The sequence below is a fragment of the Corvus kubaryi genome, unplaced genomic scaffold, assembly GCF_017639235.1.
Source record: "Corvus kubaryi isolate FWS band 111438036 unplaced genomic scaffold, C.kubaryi_AGA036_p1.0 37300, whole genome shotgun sequence".
Lineage (NCBI taxonomy): Eukaryota > Metazoa > Chordata > Aves > Passeriformes > Corvidae > Corvus > Corvus kubaryi.
This window is the reverse complement of record NW_024581093.1, coordinates 3,426,148-3,447,047: the sequence shown is the minus strand read 5'-3', so window position 1 is coordinate 3,447,047 and position 20,900 is coordinate 3,426,148. Positions and strand designations below refer to the sequence as shown.

At 41.5% G+C, this 20,900-nt stretch overlaps 1 protein-coding gene across 1 annotated transcript in view; it reads left to right on the top strand.

The window, feature by feature from the left end:
- GAN (gigaxonin) overlaps positions 1-20,887 on the top strand; it is a 41,261-nt gene extending 20,374 nt beyond the window's left edge. Inside the window, exons 10-11 of the mRNA XM_042027134.1 lie at positions 6,167-6,276; positions 7,022-20,887. Of these exons, the coding sequence (XP_041883068.1) occupies positions 6,167-6,276; positions 7,022-7,203 (292 nt within the window). The 3' untranslated portion in view covers positions 7,204-20,887. The remainder of the gene's footprint in view (positions 1-6,166; positions 6,277-7,021) is intronic.
- The last annotated feature ends 13 nt before the right edge of the window (positions 20,888-20,900 follow it).

Here is a 20,900-nt window from a genome sequence, read left to right as displayed (position 1 = left end):
CACCTTCTTCTCCAGTCATAACTGGCAAGCTTTGGTTCCTCCAGTGACTTTTTTCTTGCATATAACTGTAAATTGAATTATTCTTTTTTCATAAATTAAATTTTAAAAAGACTTTGTGGTCAGATGTTTCAAGGCTTGTTGACAAGTGAAGGAGATTAGCATGTCTTTAATAGAAGATCAAGACTGATTTATGACAGTGACCTGTATAAAAGGACACAAAAATAGAACAGTAGATGTAAATTCATTATATAATTTTCTTGCAAGTTATGGTTGTAAAGAGACTTTAATTTCTGTATGAAGAAGTCTTCTGTGTTGTTCAAAGTGGTGTCTAAACTAGCTATAATCAAATGAAGCTGAAGAAAAACATCCTTTAAATTGGTTATAGGAAGCAGACAGATCAGAGAGGCTGTTGCTGCTGATGCTCCCTTAGTGTTTTCAAGCCTTCTGGAGGCTGGGGAAACGGTAGAAGTTTATTAATGTTTTGCAAGAGGTCTTTGAAAGGGAAAGAACTGTGTAAAGAAGTGGTCCCCTCTCTCTCACTTGCTATTTTTAGCTGATTTACTTGAAATATTTCCAGCCTGATTCTGTTCTTCAGAAGGTTCTAGCTCATGATTCCTCAGCAGTGACTGCAAACCCGTTTCACTGGTTGGTGCAGGCTGAGCTTCCACAAAGTGGAGTTTGGGAAGCTGGGAAGGCCCCAGCCTGGGTGCTGCAGGTGGGTCCGTGGTGCCACCTGCTGACTGCAGCACCCACACCTGCCACAGTGCGATGGATTTGTGTCTTTGCTTGGTGGCATCCCCGAGGCGTTTCAGGATTCAAGTGGAATAGTGATAAAACTCCAGTTGCCCCAGTTGCTCTGAGTGTGGGGTGTGTGGTGTAAGGGCTGTGCTGGCACAGGGCAGGGGAGGCAGCAGAGGTGACTTTGTCTGGAGCTGATGGAGGAGGCACATGGAGAGGGCAGCTGAGATATCAGCTAACTTTCTGCTCTGCCACTGCCCAGTCAGAACTTAGAAATTTAACTCAGCATGAACCTGCTGATCAGACAGGGCACAGGTTGTGGGTGTTCCTGCGGAGACTGGGGATCAGGGATCGCTGGGATGATGGCAGCTGCTGCCTGGGGATGGTGCTCCTGGGGTTTGGAAGGCCCCAGCTCAGCCCAGGGGTGCTGTAGCCAGAAGAGGGTGCAGTGTCCCTGTTACATGTTCCAGCATTCAGCTCCAGGGTCTGTCAGTTATCCCCAGTTTTGGTGCCCTCAGAGATCTGTGTGGGGTGGCTCCTTCTCGGGGGTTTGTGGCAGTGACTGTGGCACCTGAGCAGTTGTACCTACGTGGAAAAGAGAGAAAATAGCCATAAAGGGACTTCTCTTCAAAATGCAGTTAGCAAATGTTTCTGCTTGCCCAATACTGAGACAGAGTATTTCATTGTCCAGTATTCTTCTTTGAAGTAAGATTGAATCTGGGAAATTGTAATAATTTCATTGAGATGCTGTTTTATAAATAAATACCAAATGAATACCAAGTGAAAGCAGATTGACCCTCTGGAAAATGTGAGGGTATTATTTCATGGGCTGATTGAGAAATAGCAGAAAAAAATCAAAATTGCTTTAAGCTTCCATCCTTCACTCAAAATAAATAATATGCTTTTTTTAAGTCTGTGAAAACCTTATGCTAAGTACTGTAACTACTTAGTACTTGTGTGTTTGACTAGTTTAGCAATTCCACTTGCTCAGTTGTGCATAATTTACTCAAGAATAAGGCATTAGTGATGCCATAGAGGTTATCACAGGTGGACAATCTCTCTCTATCAGCTCCTTAGTGACAGTTACTGGGATGGACATAGAGAGACAGATTCTTCGTCTTAAACATTGTGCAGTTGCTATGAGGTGATGGATTTATAATTGAAAAGTGAATTTATTTCCTCAGCAAGTTTCTGAAGCAAATAAAAGGTGATTAGCTCCCCTCGAACCAGCAACTTCAAAAAGTCAGTCATGAGGGATATCTGTACCCTCAGACTCCACTGCACACACACTTTTTGTAGTTGCAGTGAAGGCAAATACTGGCACTGTCAAAGCCGCGATATCACATCAACAATGGATGTGTATATCATTGGCAGAGGTCTAAAAGTGTTGGGCTAAGAGATTTGTGGAAAGGAGGAATGTATTTGCAAAATGGTTTAGAGCAGTGGGTTGGAGCAGAGAGCATCATTTCTAGCAGTCTCAAACCAAAATTCACAGCGATTTTTTTAATAGTTACATGCCAATATTGCATACTTTGTAATGAGCTGTGGGCTTTTGCAGCTGTTTTTAAGTAAGTGCAGAACTCCATTATGTTCATTTTCTCTGTGGACAGAGGGAACTCTGTGTACTGTGAGTTCAGCCATGGGATGGTGTTGGTTATGGGGTACGTGCAGCAGTGCACACCTGTGTCATCTGCACAAATTTCCATGTGTGCTTCAGGCCTCACTGCCAGAGCACAGGGTCGAGCATCATCCCAGGCACCCAGAGACTGTCTGAGTTACAGGTTTTACTCCAGTGTGAATGTCTGAGGATGTACTTACACCAGTATGTAAACATATTAATTCATGTGAGCTGCCATAATTCTGGCTTGAATTGGATTAAAGGACTGGACTTGTTTAATATTGTTTACTTTGACAGTAACTTACTCCAAAATAACTCCGAGCACAGAGTCTTTCAAAATTGTTATTCTTAACCATGACGCAGCTTTTCAAAGACTGGGGATGTGCTGAGATCTTCACACTAGCAAAAAAATAAACACTGAGACTCCTGTTAAGCTGTGCTGTATAAACAAGTAATAAAATAAATGAAGTGAGACAGAATAGTAGCAGTAGTTCACATGAAATGTGAACAGGGTGATGTAGAAAATAATCCTCATACTTGAAGTGCTGCTGTAACTGAGATTTTTCAATTAATAAATGTTTTGTCAGCCTGTCTTTAGAGTCATGTGCATAAGTGAATTTAAGTGAACCCAAAGACAGAAAATGCTGTACATCAGACTGCAGGGTTTTTGCAGGATGTAGATTTTTTTTCCAAAGGCTGTAGATTGAGTGTGCATTGTATCCTGTTTTTAAAATATCGATCAAGTTAAAAACAGATTTAATAAATATGAAAGTGGAAGATGGGAATGTGAATCCTTCACTCAGTGATCCAATGCTGGTCTACTCCATAAAAAACAGGAAGTCTTAAATACATGCTCAAGACCTTGGTGGGTCAGACTTTCCTTCTACAAGAGTTCATAATTTGCAATACACCTATTGGCACCACGTAGGTGTGTAGAGAATTGGATGATGTCTGTACACAGTCAGGTTTTTTCTTCTCAATGTGGATGGTTGGAAATATTTAACAGAGCCCAAACTGACTTTAGGATTCTTTGCAAGATCTGCTGGTGGTGCTCTGTCCTTGAGTATAGCCACTGCCTCCTTTCCCTGGTGGTCTGTAAGTGGGATAGGATTGCTTCTTTCTTCTCATGGTTCAAAAAATACTTATGAAAATTTGCAGTTATTTAAGGGGGATAAAAGTGAGAGATAATTTTCAGAAGCAGCACTTTGGTAAAATATCCTTTACAATGTTATTTTTGATATTGGAACATCATAAAAAATAAGAAAGAGCTTTCAGCAGCATATAAATAGTGAACTAAATAGTCTTGTAACATAGTATGTGTAATTAGCAAGATTCTTCCATTCAGTGTGCAGGAATTTCATTAAAAGCAAGTGCTTATGCAAATGTAATGAGAACACTGACTGACTGGTAGCACTGTCAGATGAGAGGAACATGGATTTTCATTCATTTCCAGGCTTCCTTTCCCAGCTGGGGTGAGCTCGAGGTGACGTGTCTGGAATATGTTGGTTCTGTATCACATCTTTATTTACTTCCCACTTGGAAATAAAGCAGTTACCATCCTACTCATTAATTACAGCAGTGTGGATGGATCATTTTGTTTGTCTCACTTTAAGACTGAAAAAAATCAGGATTCCTCCCCTTCCTTTTTTAAATTGGGTGGAAGCCTGCTCTGGTTTTGGAGCAATCACTTCTGCCCATGGTTGCAGCAGGACTTGCCTTCCCCCTGCTCCTCTTGGGCTCGGTTTGAGTGGAGCCATCCCAGGGAAGTACGCAAGAGTTATGTTCCAAGGACTGTTTTCGGGTTGCTGAAGATTCTGAATTTTTGGTCATGGTGTTTTTTCCATACTGTTCAAACAGCAGGCACAACCCACATTAAGCTGGAGCTTAGTCAAATTCTGATAAAACGTGACCCCTTGCCCTTCCTGCCTTTGTTCCTTCCTAGTTTTAACTGCTAAAGCTGCTGTGAGTGTTCCTGAAAAGTGGTGACTGTTTTTTAAAGTACACACGTTGAGAAAACCTGAGGATGGATTTTCACAAGCAACTGCAGATACTTTAATATTGTCCTTTGGTGATGCATAGTAGGAAAATGCTTGGGTCTCACCCCATGGGTTTAGGTTTTCTTATTTAAACTCCAAAACCCAGAGTATCTAATGCAGATAAACTCCTGATTTGAGATTTTTCCCTTCCTTAACCTTGTCCTATAGTTAGAAAAAAAAAAAAAAAAATCGAGTCTTCCTTCTGCATTTCTCTGCCACTTACTCAGTTTTCAGAATTCTAGGTCACTTGCTGCTAAAAAGTAGTGAAAATACTGTGCCCTCCTCCTACAGTAAGGAAAGGAAGCTAATGAAATGTGGTGCAAGATGTTTTGATCTGTGAGAGTTTCTGAATCAGTGTTGAGAACTTCTTTTCTCTCCTTAGTTCATCTGTCCTCCTCTGTGGCAGCTACAAACCATTTCCTTGCTTTCTGCAGAACATTAATCCCTCAGTGTATGGCACAGACAAAATAATGGACAGCTAATCCTTTCATTTGCCCTTTAAAAATTGATTTCTGTCTCCAAGATAATTGATAAGGAGCAGCATCTCCTTCAGTGCCAGAAGAGTGGTTTACTTCTGAATCAGGATTTCAGATGATGCAGAATTTTCAAATATCAGCAGTATCTGGGAAGGCATTTTCTACCTTTTTCCTTCAAATTAACCTGGTATGGCCATGGGGTGATTTTAAAAGGTTTCTTAGACCTTCATGTACGCTGTAAATTATTTAATAAAAAGTGTAGGAGCAGTCCCCTAAAATGGCCTTGATTTGTGCGTCTCAGGGGCTGTACTGTGTAACTGTGACAGCATCTGCAAAGGTGCAGCAGCATTTTGTAGGAATTTGTTTCAGGACCACAGAGAGGATGCTGACAACTCTTGGCAATGGGACCTCTTTATAAACTAGCATCCCACATGAATGAGGAGTACATACTTACCTGCTTTCCAAAGGCTTCAACACAGAAAACTGCTTTTCACTTGTTGGAAAGATCAGGCTGATGTAGTGTTGAAATGAGACTGTGCTTACCATGAACACAGGGGAATTGTAAGATTACTGTAGGAGCTGGAAAGGGATTGAAAAGAGCCTGATATGTGATTGGGAAGGTCTGTAGATATCTTTATTCCAGATAAAGGACATTTCTCTTCTTTTCCAAATTCCTTTACCACTTTGATTTCCAGTCTTCTATCCCTTGTTTGAAGTTAAGCATTGCCAAGTGCTGCATTCTTCTTAGCAGGCAGGGATTTCATGTCCCTGATAAAGCACAATTAAAGAAGTTAAAGAATTATATGGGGGAGACACTGCTTAATTTCAAAGTTCTGCAATAGCAATTTGTTATTCCCCCTACTATGGATCATTAAAACTTAATGTGTTTGTTTTAAAGACAATTTAAAGACTAATTTTAAGACAAAACTGCCTAAAATTTTCTCTGTAGGGAAAATTGACTGGCATAGCTGTTGTTGGCTCTCTTACATGCCTGCTCTCTTCCAGAAGGTCACACTGGGTGGCTGCAAGAAGAATTTATTACAGGTAGATTACACAGATGGGTGGAGCAATTCTGAAATTAAGCAACTTCAGGATACAGCAGTACAAGCTGCTTTTCCTGGCTGGGAGAAGCCAGGACTGTCCCAAACTAGACAATGTTCTCTTCACACAACAAATTAATATGTACACTCTGATTTCGAGTCAAAGATTACAGTTGCAAAAAAAAAAAATCTGGATTTTTGTTTTTTTAATGTGCTCAATAAAAATCAAATCCTGTTTTTTAATTGTTATTTTTACAGGTGGATTTATCTAAATGACCAGAACCTATGTATCCCAACTAGTTCTTCTTTTGTGTATGGAGCTGTGCCCATCGGAGCCAGCATATACGTGATTGGAGATCTCGATACAGGTCAGAACCAGAGCTAAAAACCTCTTGGTGATTATTTTCTTCCAGTCTTTGGAATATTTGGCACTAATGAGACTGAACATTTTAAGAATAAGACGCTGGGACACTGTTCTGTCACTGTGGGTCAGAGGGATTATGCTGGACATACAGAAACACAGGCTGGTTTCGGACTCTTCAGTAACAAGTTCAGGACTATGAGCATTGAGTTGATTTGGTTGATTAGTTTGAAGACCACAAGAGGTCAAGACTAAGAGTGTGTTACTGCTTTTATCTAGATGTAAGAAGACCTGGTAGTACCTGAGGTTGTAGCTCCTGTCTTTGCAGTGGGAAACAGGCAATTCTGCATTCTAGGGGCATTGTCCAGTGGTTAATAGGGATGTGATAGTGGCTCTTGGTTCTCGATCCCAACCAAATAGATGTGTGCTATCAAACATAGTCAGTTCTCAGCTGTCAGCATCTGGCCACGCTCTGTGAAAGAGGTTTGGAACACTTTTGTAGCCATGTGTACTTATATGAGTGTGTAGCAGGAATTTCTCCAAAGTATTAGAAGCAAAATCCCAGATGTGGTGGGTTTAAGTGGATCAGAAATGTCATAGTCGTTCCTTCTTGATAACAATTTCCACCACCCATCCGGACACCGATGGGTGTTCCTGTGCATGCTCTCATTCACACATTTGCCTTACTAAAGGTTAAAGGTGGTAGCTGCAGTGAGTTTCAAGCATTCCATCTCTTTTTTTTGTTAACTCAGGTACAAACTATGACTATGTTAGGGAATTTAAGAGAAGCACGGGCACCTGGCAGCGCACTAAGCCGCTGTTCCCCTCGGACCTGCGCCGGACCGGCTGCGCAGCGCTGCGGATCGCCAACTGCAAACTCTTCCGACTGCAGCTCCAGCAGGGGTTGTTCCGCATCCGCGTACCTTCTCCGTGATCCGTGTGCTGGCAGGGGAGGAGACTGGAAGAGTTCTGCGCAGTCCACCATAATCTAGCTCTATTTAAAGGAAAAGCTGAGAAATTACAGCTGAAACTTACACTGTATGCTGTGCTTTGGTATGGTAACTGTTTTTGTTTTAAATGCTTACAAAGCTTGAGTCTCAGTACTTGTTTCGGGAACAAATAACTTAAGTACACATTAAAAAGAAGAGAAGGGGGAAAATAAAAGGGGAGATCAAGGAAACACCTTCAGTCGTAACCATTTGGAGTTTAAACCATGTTATTGAAGGAGGATTTTTATGTCTGAAACTGGTGGAAATGTGTTTCCTTTGGTGAAGCTTATTGAAAAGCAAAAAATAGATTTCAGGTGCATTTCCCCTGCGGGGAACGGATACGAATCCATGTGCTATCTGGGACTGGATAGCTGTAATACACAGAAGCTACACAATAACCAGCCTCCCTGGCGTGCTGCTGTTGGAGCATGAGGCCACAGGAGGTGTTGGTCGTTGCACCTTTTATTTCTAGTCCTTTCTCAAAAGATAAGGTCTGTGCCTAAAAAATGGTGGAGGTGTGTACGTACGGTTTTTCATTCATTTGCAACGGTTTCATTCTGACAAATATTTTTAATATATATATATAAAATGGACTAATCTGAAATGGATACACCCCAGAAAATGGATGCAATACACCACAAAGAAGTAAACTTTTTTTCTACACTGTCATTCAAGTAGCCTGATGAACTGGTCTCCAGGTGGGTGGCATGCGCTTCTGGGTGGGCTTTGGTGGCTGTTTTCCTTGAGGTGAAAAGGGAAGACGTGTTTGGAATGGTTAGTGATGATTGCTGCTTTTGGTAAGAGAAAAGGACAAATTAAATAGATCGTGTTCCTTTTTACTTCAGATTGCTTGCAAGCTAAGAATGGTTTTTAAGACAGGATCGTAGAAAGGTGCATTTTATCGCTCTTAGAACAAAGGTGAAATATGACACGGATATATTTATTTTGCAAAAAACATGGGTTTTGACTAAGGGTTAAGGAAAATTTGTACAGTGACTTTAAATTGGGATCAAAAGTTGGTTTACTAATGATTTCTGTGCTACAGTACAGTCTTGTTTACTGCTGTCTGACTTTGAAAGCTGGGTTTTATGGTGTGGTTATAGTGAAGAACTTAGTATCTTGCATTTTATTCTTACTAAGCCTTGTTCACATCAGTAGTGATATTTAATTGACTTTTGTTTGTAGTCAAGATCAGCTGGTAGAACACTTTTACCTCAATTTTTAATTTCATTGTTGTTGTCATGGGTGGGACATTACCTGTATTTATTTAAAAGGAATAAAATGGGAGAGATGGAAAATAGAAATAATACCTCCTGCCCTTCAGAAAAAGAGACTTTGTACAACCAGTATTATAACTACGTACAAGACTTTCCACTCTGCAACTTTGTGGACCTCAGACAAGCCAAACTCTGCCCTCAGTTGTGTTAGTGTAAACCTTCATCTTCTTTATTGAATCATCTTACATATGTTGAAATATGATCCCTAACTATTTCAAAATACCGGTATTTCACTAAATAGTCTTTAAAGAGCCATTCTGAAACTTACTTCTGCTCAGTCCTTCCATAGCACTGATGTGTGGTTGGAATTACTCTGATTTCTGAGCAAAGGAGTGGGGGGGGGCGTGGGGAAAAGGGCAGCAGCCAATCCATTGACCATTATTTATTTTTTTTTTATTTTTTACAATGCTGAAGTGCTGCAAAACTTGAACTATATACATCGATTTTCTCACCTATATTAGTTGGCATATTGAAAAGTTTATATATTTATGCATTGCAGTAAACTTGGTGTGTGTATATATATATGTCTTTAGATTTTAAATTTATATATAATGCTTTACTACAGAAATGTGAACCACTATTTCCATCCTTGGCTGTCTTGTGAAATAAATCAAGTGCTGTTAGTTTATCTGTAAAACTTCCCTTTTTTGAAAAATCTTACATGGATCAATTTTTTTTTTCTCAGACAAAGTGCCAAGATCCCATATTCAAAAGTGATGAATGTTCCTAAGTATCTGATGTTTCACTTTTGAGCTCAGTTTTCTAAGTGGCTTGGAAAACTTGCGATAACGTTATTCAGAATATTGCCAGCTGCTATCTCCCGAGTCCCTGTAGCTTCCCAGTACACTTGAGGGCATTCAGCATCCAGAAAACGTAAGTGATAAATGCACATGGTAAATCCAAGTAAATTCTCTAGCAGTGTTTTGCAGTAAAAGTTACTGAACTGAATGTTTACACTTAGAGTAGGATTAACACTAGGTGTTCTTTGTTTTTTTAAAAAAAACCCCATAAATAAACCAAACAAATCTACTGGTGATTGAAACATATTGCAAATGCACTCAGTGAGATTTGACCAAGAAGTTTAAGCCTCTGTACCTAAACCAGTCACAAGCTGAATTTCTGAGCACATTGTACTCGTGTCACGTTTTGTGTGGCTGGGGACCAAGTCTCCAGCCATGGTCTCCAGGAGTTTTGGGTGCATGCTCAAGATTTAGGCACTCCTGGGATCTCAAAACTGGCTTCCTTGGCCTTGCCTAAGGGGATGGGGACCATTCCCCATCTGCATTGCCTGTGGGACTGATCCAGGAGCTGCTCTAGCCCCTGTGTGTGCAGGAGGGAAGGGATGTGTCTTCTGGGTCTGGCTCCTGTCTGTCTGTCCAGCTCTGAGATGTGGGTGCATCCCTTGGATTGTGTAATAACCAGGTTCGATTTCCCTCTGAATTTGGAGCAAGGCTTTGAAGCCACGGCTCCCCTTTCTCCAGGGATTGCGCTGGTGATGGTGTAGGAGTGAAGAGGCAGAGCTGACCTCTGGCTTCTCTCTTTTCAGAAGGGATGGTTGATTTCAGAAGGGGAGGGAGGCTGTGATGATACCAGAGGTGCTGAGAGGAGGGAGGTCACCAGTTTGCTGAGTGTGCTGAACGTGCAAGCAGCTGTAGATTGAACTGGGTTCACTGGTAAATGCCACCACCTAGCTGTCCCCAGTCTCCTGGCGCTGTGTACCCCTGCACATGATGGCTGAACCACATGGGAAACAACTCAGGAATTTTTTTGAGTTGCAGTCCAGGGGTTTTAGGTGGTTTGGCAGTTTAGAAACATGTTTAAGTTGTCCTTGTTTGGCACGGTGGCCTTAATTCCTCCCAGCTCATGAGTTGGCACTGACATTCAGCCAGGTCCTCCACAGGTAACTGTTTGAATGTTTTTCCTGGCCAGCTGTTCATGCAGGATAAAGACTGGCTGGGCCACCTTGAGCTTGAGGGGCTTGGGCTGGGCCTCTGCATCATTTTCCTTGCCCTGCTGAGGAATTTAGACAAACCCCAGCCACTGAAATCAGAAAATCACCAAATACGGGGTAGGAATTGTGGAAGATGGGAAGAGTGGTGGCTTTTTTCTCCCCTCACTCCATCTCTTAGCACAATTTCCCCTCAAAAAGTTTCTTCTTCCTCTTTTTCATGTGCCACAGACAATTTTGGAAAAATTTTGGAATTGCTAATTTTAGATTAAAAGTGGGGGGAAAAAATATATGCTACTGTAAACACACAGCAGTGTCCTCTGTGCTTGTTTTACACATGTAGTCTTGTGGCTGCTCTGCACAGCAGAGAGGGATTACAGAAACAAAGGTGTAAAGTGCTGTTGCTCTCATAAAATAAATCTCTTGAGTTTCTGAGGGAGGCACATGCCTGGCCTGGCTCCCTTCCTTACCTGACCTGGACAGATGCTTGTATTCCTGAAGAGTCAGGGTTGGATTTCAGATCCTCTCCCTTTCTGGTTTTATAACCTGAAGAAGAGGCATCCTGAAGAGTCTTCTGTTTTGCTGTATCACAGCAAGGTCTGATTGTCCTTAAATATTTTGTCAGCTAGTCCCTAAGTTTTAGTTATTGTGAAAGTGCTGTGTCAACCCAGCTGCTTCTGGTCAAATGGATTTCTGTAGCTTTGAGGGTACTGCATCTTTAAATTGAAGGCAAATTAATACGAAATTACGCAAAAGGACAGAGGTGAATCTGAAACCAAAAGAAACTCATAATCAGCTCACTGATAGCTGTGGGCAGGCTGTGTCCCTGGTGTTTGACTGCACAGCACGTGCCTGGCACACCGCCTGCCTCCAGAAGCAGAGATCTTGATGAAAATAAGAGGCTTTTATCAAAGCTACTGAACTGCCTGGCTTATAAACTCCCCCTCCAGAACACACCAGGCAGCTTGGTTGCTTTGCAATATTTCCTGTGCCTGCATGACTCAGAAAAATGCACAGGAGTGAGGGGTTTGGGGAGGTTTTTCCCTGTTTTAACTGCAGTTTCTTTATTTTTTCCATAAATGCTGTGGCCATGCAGCCTGCATGGGCTCTGCTACCGTGCATGTGCCATGCAAAGTGGAGGATGCAATAACAAATGCAAGTTGTTACAAGTGCCAAACTTTTGGGTTCTTCTGTGTATAACAATAATTGAACTGTTTTACTAAAATACAGAGATGCTTAAAATTCACTGTGTTCCAAAAAAGAGCAGTGGTTCTTTTTTTTTTTAAATGAATGCTATTGAAAGCAATGTAAATCTACTTTTTTTTTTTTAATACCTTTCTGCAGGTTTGTGTTATGCTTCACAGCTGCCTTGAATATCACTCCATGTGATGCATATGGACACTTTGCTCTTTATTAGAGCACTGGTGCCATGCAAGTATATAATAAAAGGCATCTGACAACAGGCTTTAGTATTTAAAATTATAACTCTTTAGATTAAGTACAATTTGTTTGCATTAACTGACCTGCAGAAGGGAAGCTGTGCCTCGGGAAGTGTGCTCTGCCCAGGAACACAGGCAGACTGACCATTGTAACTGAGGTCTGGTTTGGTGCCACTCACAGCAATGCTTTCCAAGGAATTCTGTTTAATTTAGGGTTAAATGGATCCTTTCTGCCTCTAATTTAGCACTGAGTTTTTGGGGGTTGTGTTCTCTTTAGCTCTTTGGAGTACTTAAACGGCTGCTCCAGGTGGGTGGGAGGGGTGTTAATTGCATCCGTGTTTGTAGAAGCTGCTATTTCCATCTTCCCTCGGAGTATTTCCTTTTCCCGTTCAGGACTGAGTGCAGGCCTGTGTTTCAGTCGTCACTGCTGCAGCCTTTTGACATTTGCCATTTTCTGTTGCTCTTCCTTGTTTTTTCTTGGAGCTGGGAGCTGTGTCTGTAGGGTCTGTGTGTCCAGGGCACATTGCCTGTGAAAGAGGAGCACAGAGCTTGGGAAGGTGAGCCTGGAAAAGCTGAAGGCAGCGGGGCTCGGGGGAAGCTCTGCTCGTTTTCTGTAGGGGTCACCTCTGTGTGCTCTGAAGTTTATTAATAAGTTTGGCACTTGCTCTCCATCATCCCTATGGAGTTTGGTGGGTTTTTTTTTTCTTTTTTCCCTGGGAAATTCCTTGCTGTAGGAAGGACTGCAGCCAGGGTTTAAGGTGACACCTCTGACCAGCCATGCCCAACATGACTCTGCAGTCTGACTGCTGCTCTGCTCCAGTGATCATTTCTCTCAACATTTTGACTAACAGGTTACCTAAAAACATAGACTAAAGCCATGCAAAGTGCCCAGCTAGATAAACACCTGCTTAAAAGGATTAAGGGTAGTAGGAGAATTAAACTATGTACTGCTACCAACAGGTGATGATGTTGAAAATTTATTGGTGATACAAAATCTGAATAATATTTTTTAAAATTACTTATTCTAGGTAACTGCTTCTTAGTTATAAAAGAATTTGCAATACATAAAGGATTGGTATAGAATAATATTCGGAGGTTATTTTAAATAATCTACTGAAATGTCTTGAAAAGTGAGCTGGAAGATGGGAGCTTTTCAATGGAAAAGGCTAAATCTTGGTGCCCAGCAGTTTTGCATGGTGAGCAGAGAACACCTGCCACAGCACTTCAGTACATGAAGCTGCTCAATGCCACTGCCTACCTGTGCCCTTGAATTTGCATAATGAAACCAGGCTGTTCTGAGCCCTGGTGAAAGCTGATAGATGATTACAATAATAGGATAGAAAGAAGCATCCCCTGTGTAATTAGTGTTATTTTATTGATAAAACATGAATTATTATTATTTTTTTAATACCGGGACTTTTGAATTACCAGCTTAGGCCCTTGACTGATTGCTTGATTGATTTTATTTCTTTGCCTTTCCTCCATTTTTTTTTAGTTAATGCTAAGACATCCTCAGTTTTGGTTGAGGGCAAGTTTCTTTCATCTGTAGTTCTAAACCCTGTCAGAGCCTGACAGATCCCCTGCCACAGGCTGTGCACTTGTTTCACAAGTGTGATTTCTGTGCATTGTGTTATTGGGCTGCCACCTTTGCCACCTGCAGAGCAGAAAAAAACCCCTGTGGAACAATTTTGTACCTGCTGAAAGCAAGAGCCATTTTGGAAAGTCTAAATTTCTGTCTGCAATAGGCAGTGTGCTACAGAAACCTGATCCCTGGCTGGGCTTGAGCTTCTCTCCTGAATGATCTCACATGCAAAAGCTTTGGGTTTTATTAATCTGCTTTATTAATTTACACATGATAGCAGGAAAGCATTATCATTCCTGTCACTTGTTTTGCTGTTTTTAAGTCTTAGAAAGCAAAGCCTGCTTATTTATTAGAATGAATAAACCAGCACACGGGGATATCTGCCAAGGTGGTCAAGTTAAACGCGGCTGACATTCTGTACAGCTCTTGCTATAGTTTCTTTCTGAAGGGAAGCCAGGGAGTGCCCTCTTAAGAAATATTTTCAAACTCTTTCAGAACTGGTCTTAAACTAGTCCAAAGGACTCCTCTGGATTGCTTAGAGAACATGGGGTTTGTTCTAGCTTTTGTTTGCTTCGGGAAACACCTGCAAAGTCCATTTTAAACTTTTTTTTTTTTTTTCCCCCTCTTAAATCCTTGACTTCCAAAACCTGAGTAGTTTGCTTCTTGCAATTGAAACATGTTTGTATTTAAGGGTCTGAGGCTGCGTTTTGCAATGTATGGTGAGTGTTCTGTCCTGTCTTGGTTACATGATGTAAACAGCAAGCTGTGTTCTGGGGGCCTCCTGGGAGGTCCTTTACAGTGCTAGGGGATGGAGAAGGATCAGTACAAGCTTCTCCTCATACTGCACAAGCCTTGCTGGGAGTATCAGATGGGGCAAGAGGCTGGGTTTGGTGCAGAACTCGTGGAATTGCCACCGCTGGCTGCCCTCGGTGTTTGAACCCCCAAAGCTCATCAGGGGCACGTCCTGGGCGTTCCATGCACGATGTTTCCTCTCGCCTCAGGTGTTTTTTCTTTTGCTCTTATTAACAGGATTTTGCTTTCATTCTCCCTCTGAACACATGGGCTGTGCCCATGGTCCCTGGGAGCACAACTCCTGTGGGTCAGAGAGTGGCCACACCAGCTTGCTCCCTGTGGCTTTCTGCACATCTCTGCACATCAGTGTGTGTGGGGGCAGTGCTTAGTACACAATGAAATGACTTTTCATTGAGCTTGTAAAACTGATGCCAGCAGGTCAGAGATCAGCTGAACACCTGTAAGCAAACCTGCAGGCAGAGCAGGTGTAGCCCAGTCCCTCATGTGTGTCACTGTGGCTGGAAGCCTGGCGCCTTGTCCAGGGGGAAAAGCCCCTATTCCCAGCTACCTCATTTTTTCTTTCCTTGCACTTTGTCAAATATTTTTTGTTTTGTTTTGTTTTAAATTGCATTTTGTCCTTCAATTTAAAAAAACCTAAAAGCAGACAAGAAGCAGGACAGAATGGTGCCATTGCCCAAGGACAGTTTACTTTAATTTCATTTAAAATTAATGTTTCTGTACAAAAAGACCAAGGTTGACCTGCAGCTGCTGTAAAAAGTAAATAAAAATTTCTATTACTTGAAAGTGACTATTATACTTGGAAATGAGAGTAGAAATTGAAAGGCTGTTCTGATGATTTTTAAATAGGAAAAGATCTGTTTAAAAAATAGAAGTTTCTGCTCTTTTAAGGACAGATCAGATAGTTTTCTGTCTGCCTCTACTCTGCTCTCACTGTTTTGCCTGTGAACTTGATCCATTATTTTAATAGATTCACTGATTTTTCTGTGATGTCTAATTAGATATTTTTCTGTGGAGTTCCCCATTTAATCAGCTGCAGAGGAAAAACTGCAAAAATCAATACCCACCTTCCATACCTGAACTTACATCATTGCCCATTTCTTTGTGATCTTCAGGTATGTGGGGTTTTTCTTAGGCTGAAGAAATTTTTTAAAAAGTGTGTTTTCTTCTGCTTCTAAAGGTGCTATTTTGACATAGTTTTGAATTTCTTACACTGTGCTTGACTTCTAAAAGTACCAATATAAGCTGGTAATCAGCTTGTGTTTGTTCTGTGGAGTTTTTCTTTGAGTATTCAATCTCTTTTTTAAAAAGCATCCCTTTTCATAAAGACGGCTTCCAAAGTGTCAAAAGCCTTAATAATACAAAATGTCATGGGAAAATGCTACCTTTTTCCTTTCTTTGTAAAGGAAAAACCAAGAAATGCTTCACGGAGAACATTTTCCTCTAAAATTTTGAGGAGCAGCTCATACTAACTTTGAATTCAATGTAGCAAACATTTTAGTGGCCATGCACAAATAGTGGGGGTGAAACAAGGAGGTATTCATGCCTCTGCAGACTGTACCAATTAGCTGCTAATTCCAGAGCCTTCCATTAGCATCATGGTGGCTATTCCATAAATATTAATCTTCCCAGGCTCGGTCCCAAGACCCGGCTGCGTGTCTGGGACATGCTGACCCGTGTGGCTGGCAGAGCATTGGGATGTTGGGCCCAGTGTGGGGTTTGCCTCAGACCCCTCCTGCTCAGCCCCCCAGAGTTTGGGTGCCACTGGTGCTCAGGAGGAAGGAGGGAAGCTCCCAAGAGCTGCCATTGCAGTGACATTGGCTTGGTCACTCCGAGGAGAGGCTCTTGTAGACACAAGCCATGGAGGAGAGAGCTGAATTTTAGTCCTGCATAGGAACTTTTTTGTTGTACTTTTTGCACTGTCTTTATTTTTGTTTGATCCACATCATCAGTCTGGTTTAGGCATTTGGTAACACTGCTACAGGAAGATTTTTCCTTCTCTGGAGCCCATAAAGTCCTACTGCTGCCCTGTCTGAAGCAGCAGGAAGGATCAAGGGTTGATGTTTGAACTTGTCCCATCTCCAGACAGCAGGTTATTTATTGCCTTCTCGTAGGCTCTGCAGTCCCAGTGCTGTAGCATTTCTCAGTCTCGTTAATCTAAGAGCCCTTTAGCCTTTTGAAAAGAATCCAGAGACTGCCTTGTCCTTCTCCTCCTTCACACACTGGGTGCTGCCCTCTGGACCATCTGAACTCATCCAGGCTGTCACTGTAGAGGAGCCACCAGTTGGTGGCCTCACAGCAGTATCTGTGTCACCTGCAGCGCTTCTGAAAAACAGCTGATAAATGAGGGGCCATGGAGAAGCTCTACTGAGCTTGCAAATTCCTGATCCTCTCGTTCTAGGGAAGGCAGAAGAGCAGCATCATTCTTTGCCTTGCAGCTCCTCCCTGCTGCACAGGTAAGGATGAGTCTGCACTGTCCCTTACTTAAGGGTAAGATATAAAGATTTATGGGCTGTTATAGGAGATCCACTCTTTTGCATTTGTTGTATTTAAATCTGAAAATTCTGGAGCAATGGAACGGTGGGTTCTGGAACTATGTCTGCAGTGTGGAACCACAGGTACTGGCCTAAATAGCTGGGGAGCTTCTGGCCACCTGTTCTTCCACTGCACTTTTTTTTTGTTTTTCTGAGAAACCAGAGATGTGAAACTGCATCCCAGTTTGTATGCCCACTGCTTCATAATCCAAAGTGGGAGCCTGACAAGCTGAAATTGTTCTACTCTTACCTTCAGAAGGAAAAACTAAAATTTCTTCACATTAGATGCTTTATTTTCAGAGTTTTCCCTTTGTAAACCACATTTATCGAGTTCCATGAATCTTGTGGGATTGGGTTAAAGAATATGAATACATATTATATGAATGATAAATAGTGTACTTAGTCTGTACAAATACTCTATTTTATCTTAAGAAAATGAAACAACTACATTGAATAATCCAATTATGATATCTGTATTCCATGAACCAAGTAGTAGGAGAGTGTTGGAATGTGATGCCACATTGCTGCCACTCTCCTAAAGGTTCAGTGTTCCGTCAAATCTAAGATCTTGATAATTACCAGGATATTGTCAGAATATATTGCCACTTTTTCTACAAAAGGTATGTTGGTGTGGTGAGGCAAAAGCACACTCACCTCTTGTTTAGCATCTCTGGCATGCAGCTCAACAGCAAGAGTTGTTCCCATTATCCAGCTGTCATGCTCTGACTCCTGTATTACAGATGTGGTTACTGTTACAGGCGTTTTATGTGAGTATGTGTTCTGTGGGTCCTTCTGTGCTTTGTGTGGGAATGTAGTTTTAGCTTTTATTTATGTGTCCACCCCAAAATCTTCATGTGCTGCTTTAGAAATGAATTGATGAATCACTTGGGGCCAAGGTTTGGAATGCTCTGACTGGAGTATGTTGAGTTACTTCTGTTAGAAACAGGGAAAAATAAGACATAGATGCTCTTTGACCTCAATCAAACTATGCAATACAGCACATGAGAGAGCTGAATTCCTTGTGATACAGAAGTGCAGCTCCTGTGTCCTTCCAAACCCAGTCCTTGGTCCAAGGTTAGGAGAGCTTGTACTCAATGGCTGCCCAAGAATCTTGTATCCAGATAAACTCTAGTTCACTGCTTTTCCTCCTGCCCCCTTGCCTTGCCCAGCAGTTTATCTGGGTCAGGTTGTTGGGTGTTTTGGCTCGGAATGACGTGATTTCCAGGTGTGTCCCTCCTGTCGTCCCGTGGTGTTGTCAACTGGAGCTTGTCCTGTAACCCCACCAGTGTGGCTTTACCCGCTGGGGCCACTTCACCATGTGTGCATCTCCCTGCCCTAGAGCGTGTTGGGCATTTGGGGTTTGCTGTGCCCCCCCCCGGTTGATGTTTTCTTGCTTCCCCTGTGTCAGTCAGTTGTGGGTCTGGTGCTTACAGTAAAGAATCCCTGTGGTGTTTCAAATCCAGTCCAAATAAGTTTTCATTTCTGCCACTTTTGTGTGTGTGACTTTTCTTTTTCTGCTTCTCTGGCAATTCAGGGATAAATGCCCCTGAAAATGTGGTCAGGACAGCTGGTAAAGGTTCTTTGTTCTCCTGCTGCTTCGTTTTTCCAGTGAAATTTGTTCCTTGTGTTCCTCTTCTTCCCCCTGTTAAAAAACGGGTACAGTTTTCCCTGGTTCTGCCTCCCATGAGGAGCTCTCCTCTCCCAGGTGATCATGAATTCTCACCATTCTTCATTTACTTAACCCCCCCTGCACCTCATACAGTTTCTCCCTCCTAACTCCCTTTACTATTTTGTCTCTCTTTAATTCAGATTGACCTCAATTTCTTTCTCTGATTCCAAAAAGGGATTTTGGTGCATAACCTGGGAGACAAGCAGAAAAGCTCTCTCTGCAGATGTCTGTGTACATCCATTACCTCCCCAGCACACACAGTGTAAGGGGCTCAGCCTGTTCCATTCCTTTCCCCAGCTTTTTCCTAGAGCTAAGCAGACCACAGGCTGAAGCCATTTCTTATTTCTTTTGGTAATTGAAAATATTAGGAGATTTTCTTCTTCAGAAATAGCCACTGCAGATGAGCAGCTGGCACGAGAGAGGGTTGTTATGCTTCCATATTCAGTATTTTTAATTGAGGAACAAATAATTTATTTTGGGGAAAAATGTAAATTTTTTTGTATTTGTATGTCAAAGTGGCCTTTATAGGAAAAGCACATAAAATATTTAGATTAAAATTGCTTAGTTGTGTAATTTTAGTGGGGATTTTTGTATTGCCAGGGTTTCTATGCATTTTTCAAAATATACTTGCTGTTTTGTGTTAGAATTATTGGAAATCTTTTTAAAAACATGTATTACCACATTTTCCATGGTTGATCCCTTTACTATCATTCCTTTTGAATAGTAAAAAGATTTTAATTAACCCTGTAAATTAATTTTCCCCCACAAATATTTGCATTAAGTCAATAGAATGAGTTATAGCACGGGTATGTAGCTTTAAGGGAATAAGCCTAGTAGTGCAGCTTAATTCTGGAGAGATGTGTTTGCAGGAGGGCGGTACAGCAGCGTTTCAATTGCACTTAAATCACTAAATTAGGAAATTAGGTTTTTGCTGTACCTCACTAGGGTTTGTTAAACCTTGTCCATCCTGTATTGTTTACACTTGAGCATAATTTAACAATGTATTATTTGTGCAGTTTGCAGTTCTCCGTTCTGTTGGGATTATGTGAACGTTAACAGATAGGAAAAGTTTTGGAGTGTGTGGTGTCCTCGTGGGTTTGACATGAGTTTGGAGAGGAAGGAGAGGAAAGTTAGATCCATTAGAGTATTTTTCCATTTAATTATGTACATGTTTTCACATTAGCTGAGACTGAATAACCGAACTTACAACTGAACTGTGAGTAGAAGTAGTGGTTTGGGGGTGGGAGAAATGAAGGGGTTGCAGAACTGCAGGCAAAAACCCTTTAGCTGCACTGTGGTACAACTGCCCTGACTGCCTGTGCAAAGCATAGCCCGAGGGGATACATCAGTCCCTGCTCTCATTGCTCTGGTTTTACTTTCTCTTCTCGAGGTGTTACTGCAAGGTTTGCTAAGTAGGACCTTCCCAGGAATGTCTATCAACTGAGACCTGAGTTTTATCATTTTATGTTTGTAGTTTTAATTTTTGTTCTTGTTTCTGTTTCGTAGGAGATCCCACATGTTCACAGGTTAGGGTAAGTGCAGGCTTTCAGGCGTAGCCCCAAATGAGAGTTTCATGCAACCATGCATTCTGTAATTGAGGAAAAACGTGCAATTCTAATGGCACTTTGACCCATTGCTGAAACACTGGGTTTTGCAAATGAACAAACTCAACAATTGAAAACACTCTGTGTCTTCTTTAGATGTCTTGAAGGTGAAGCAAAAGGCAGTTACTCCAGTTGTACCCATGGATAATTTGGTATTGATTTTAGAAAAACACTCATTTCTTGGTTTACTTTAGTTGCCGTAAATTGCCCGGTGAAGAGTCTGGTCCACCTCCATTCGTTTATTTTCATGGAGTAGTTGCACAAAAACTGGTAACAGCAAAGTAGGAAAGCTCTTTGGTTACTCACCAGTAGCTTCCCTTGCAGAATTGCTTTGTGGCTCACACGGAGTATAAAAAGGGACACTGGAATTTTCCTGGATTTGGTAGCACTCGCTTTGTTTACGTGTTCAGTAGAACGTTGGGTGACTAAAGGGAGGTTCCCTTTTTAAAGTATTTGACTTGTGCTTTGAGGACTTAGTTGCCACTGTGCAAATTGTGCTGTAATATTGTACCAAGGATCAGTGAAAGTGTTTTATCTTTTTTAATGTCGTTTGTATTTGACTGGGTTTTATAAATGTAAGAAAACAGAGTGTTGTATTTTGATCTGAAATTTGCGTATGGTAAAAGTAACTTTGCTTTATGTATCGGAGGTTTGTTCAGAACTTGAATCATTTTATAGAAGGGTACAGACCAAAATTAATTGTCTTAAAGGTGTTTAATAAATTAACCAAATAAAACATTGATTGTTTGAAAACTTGTTAACTGCACCTTCTGCCTTTT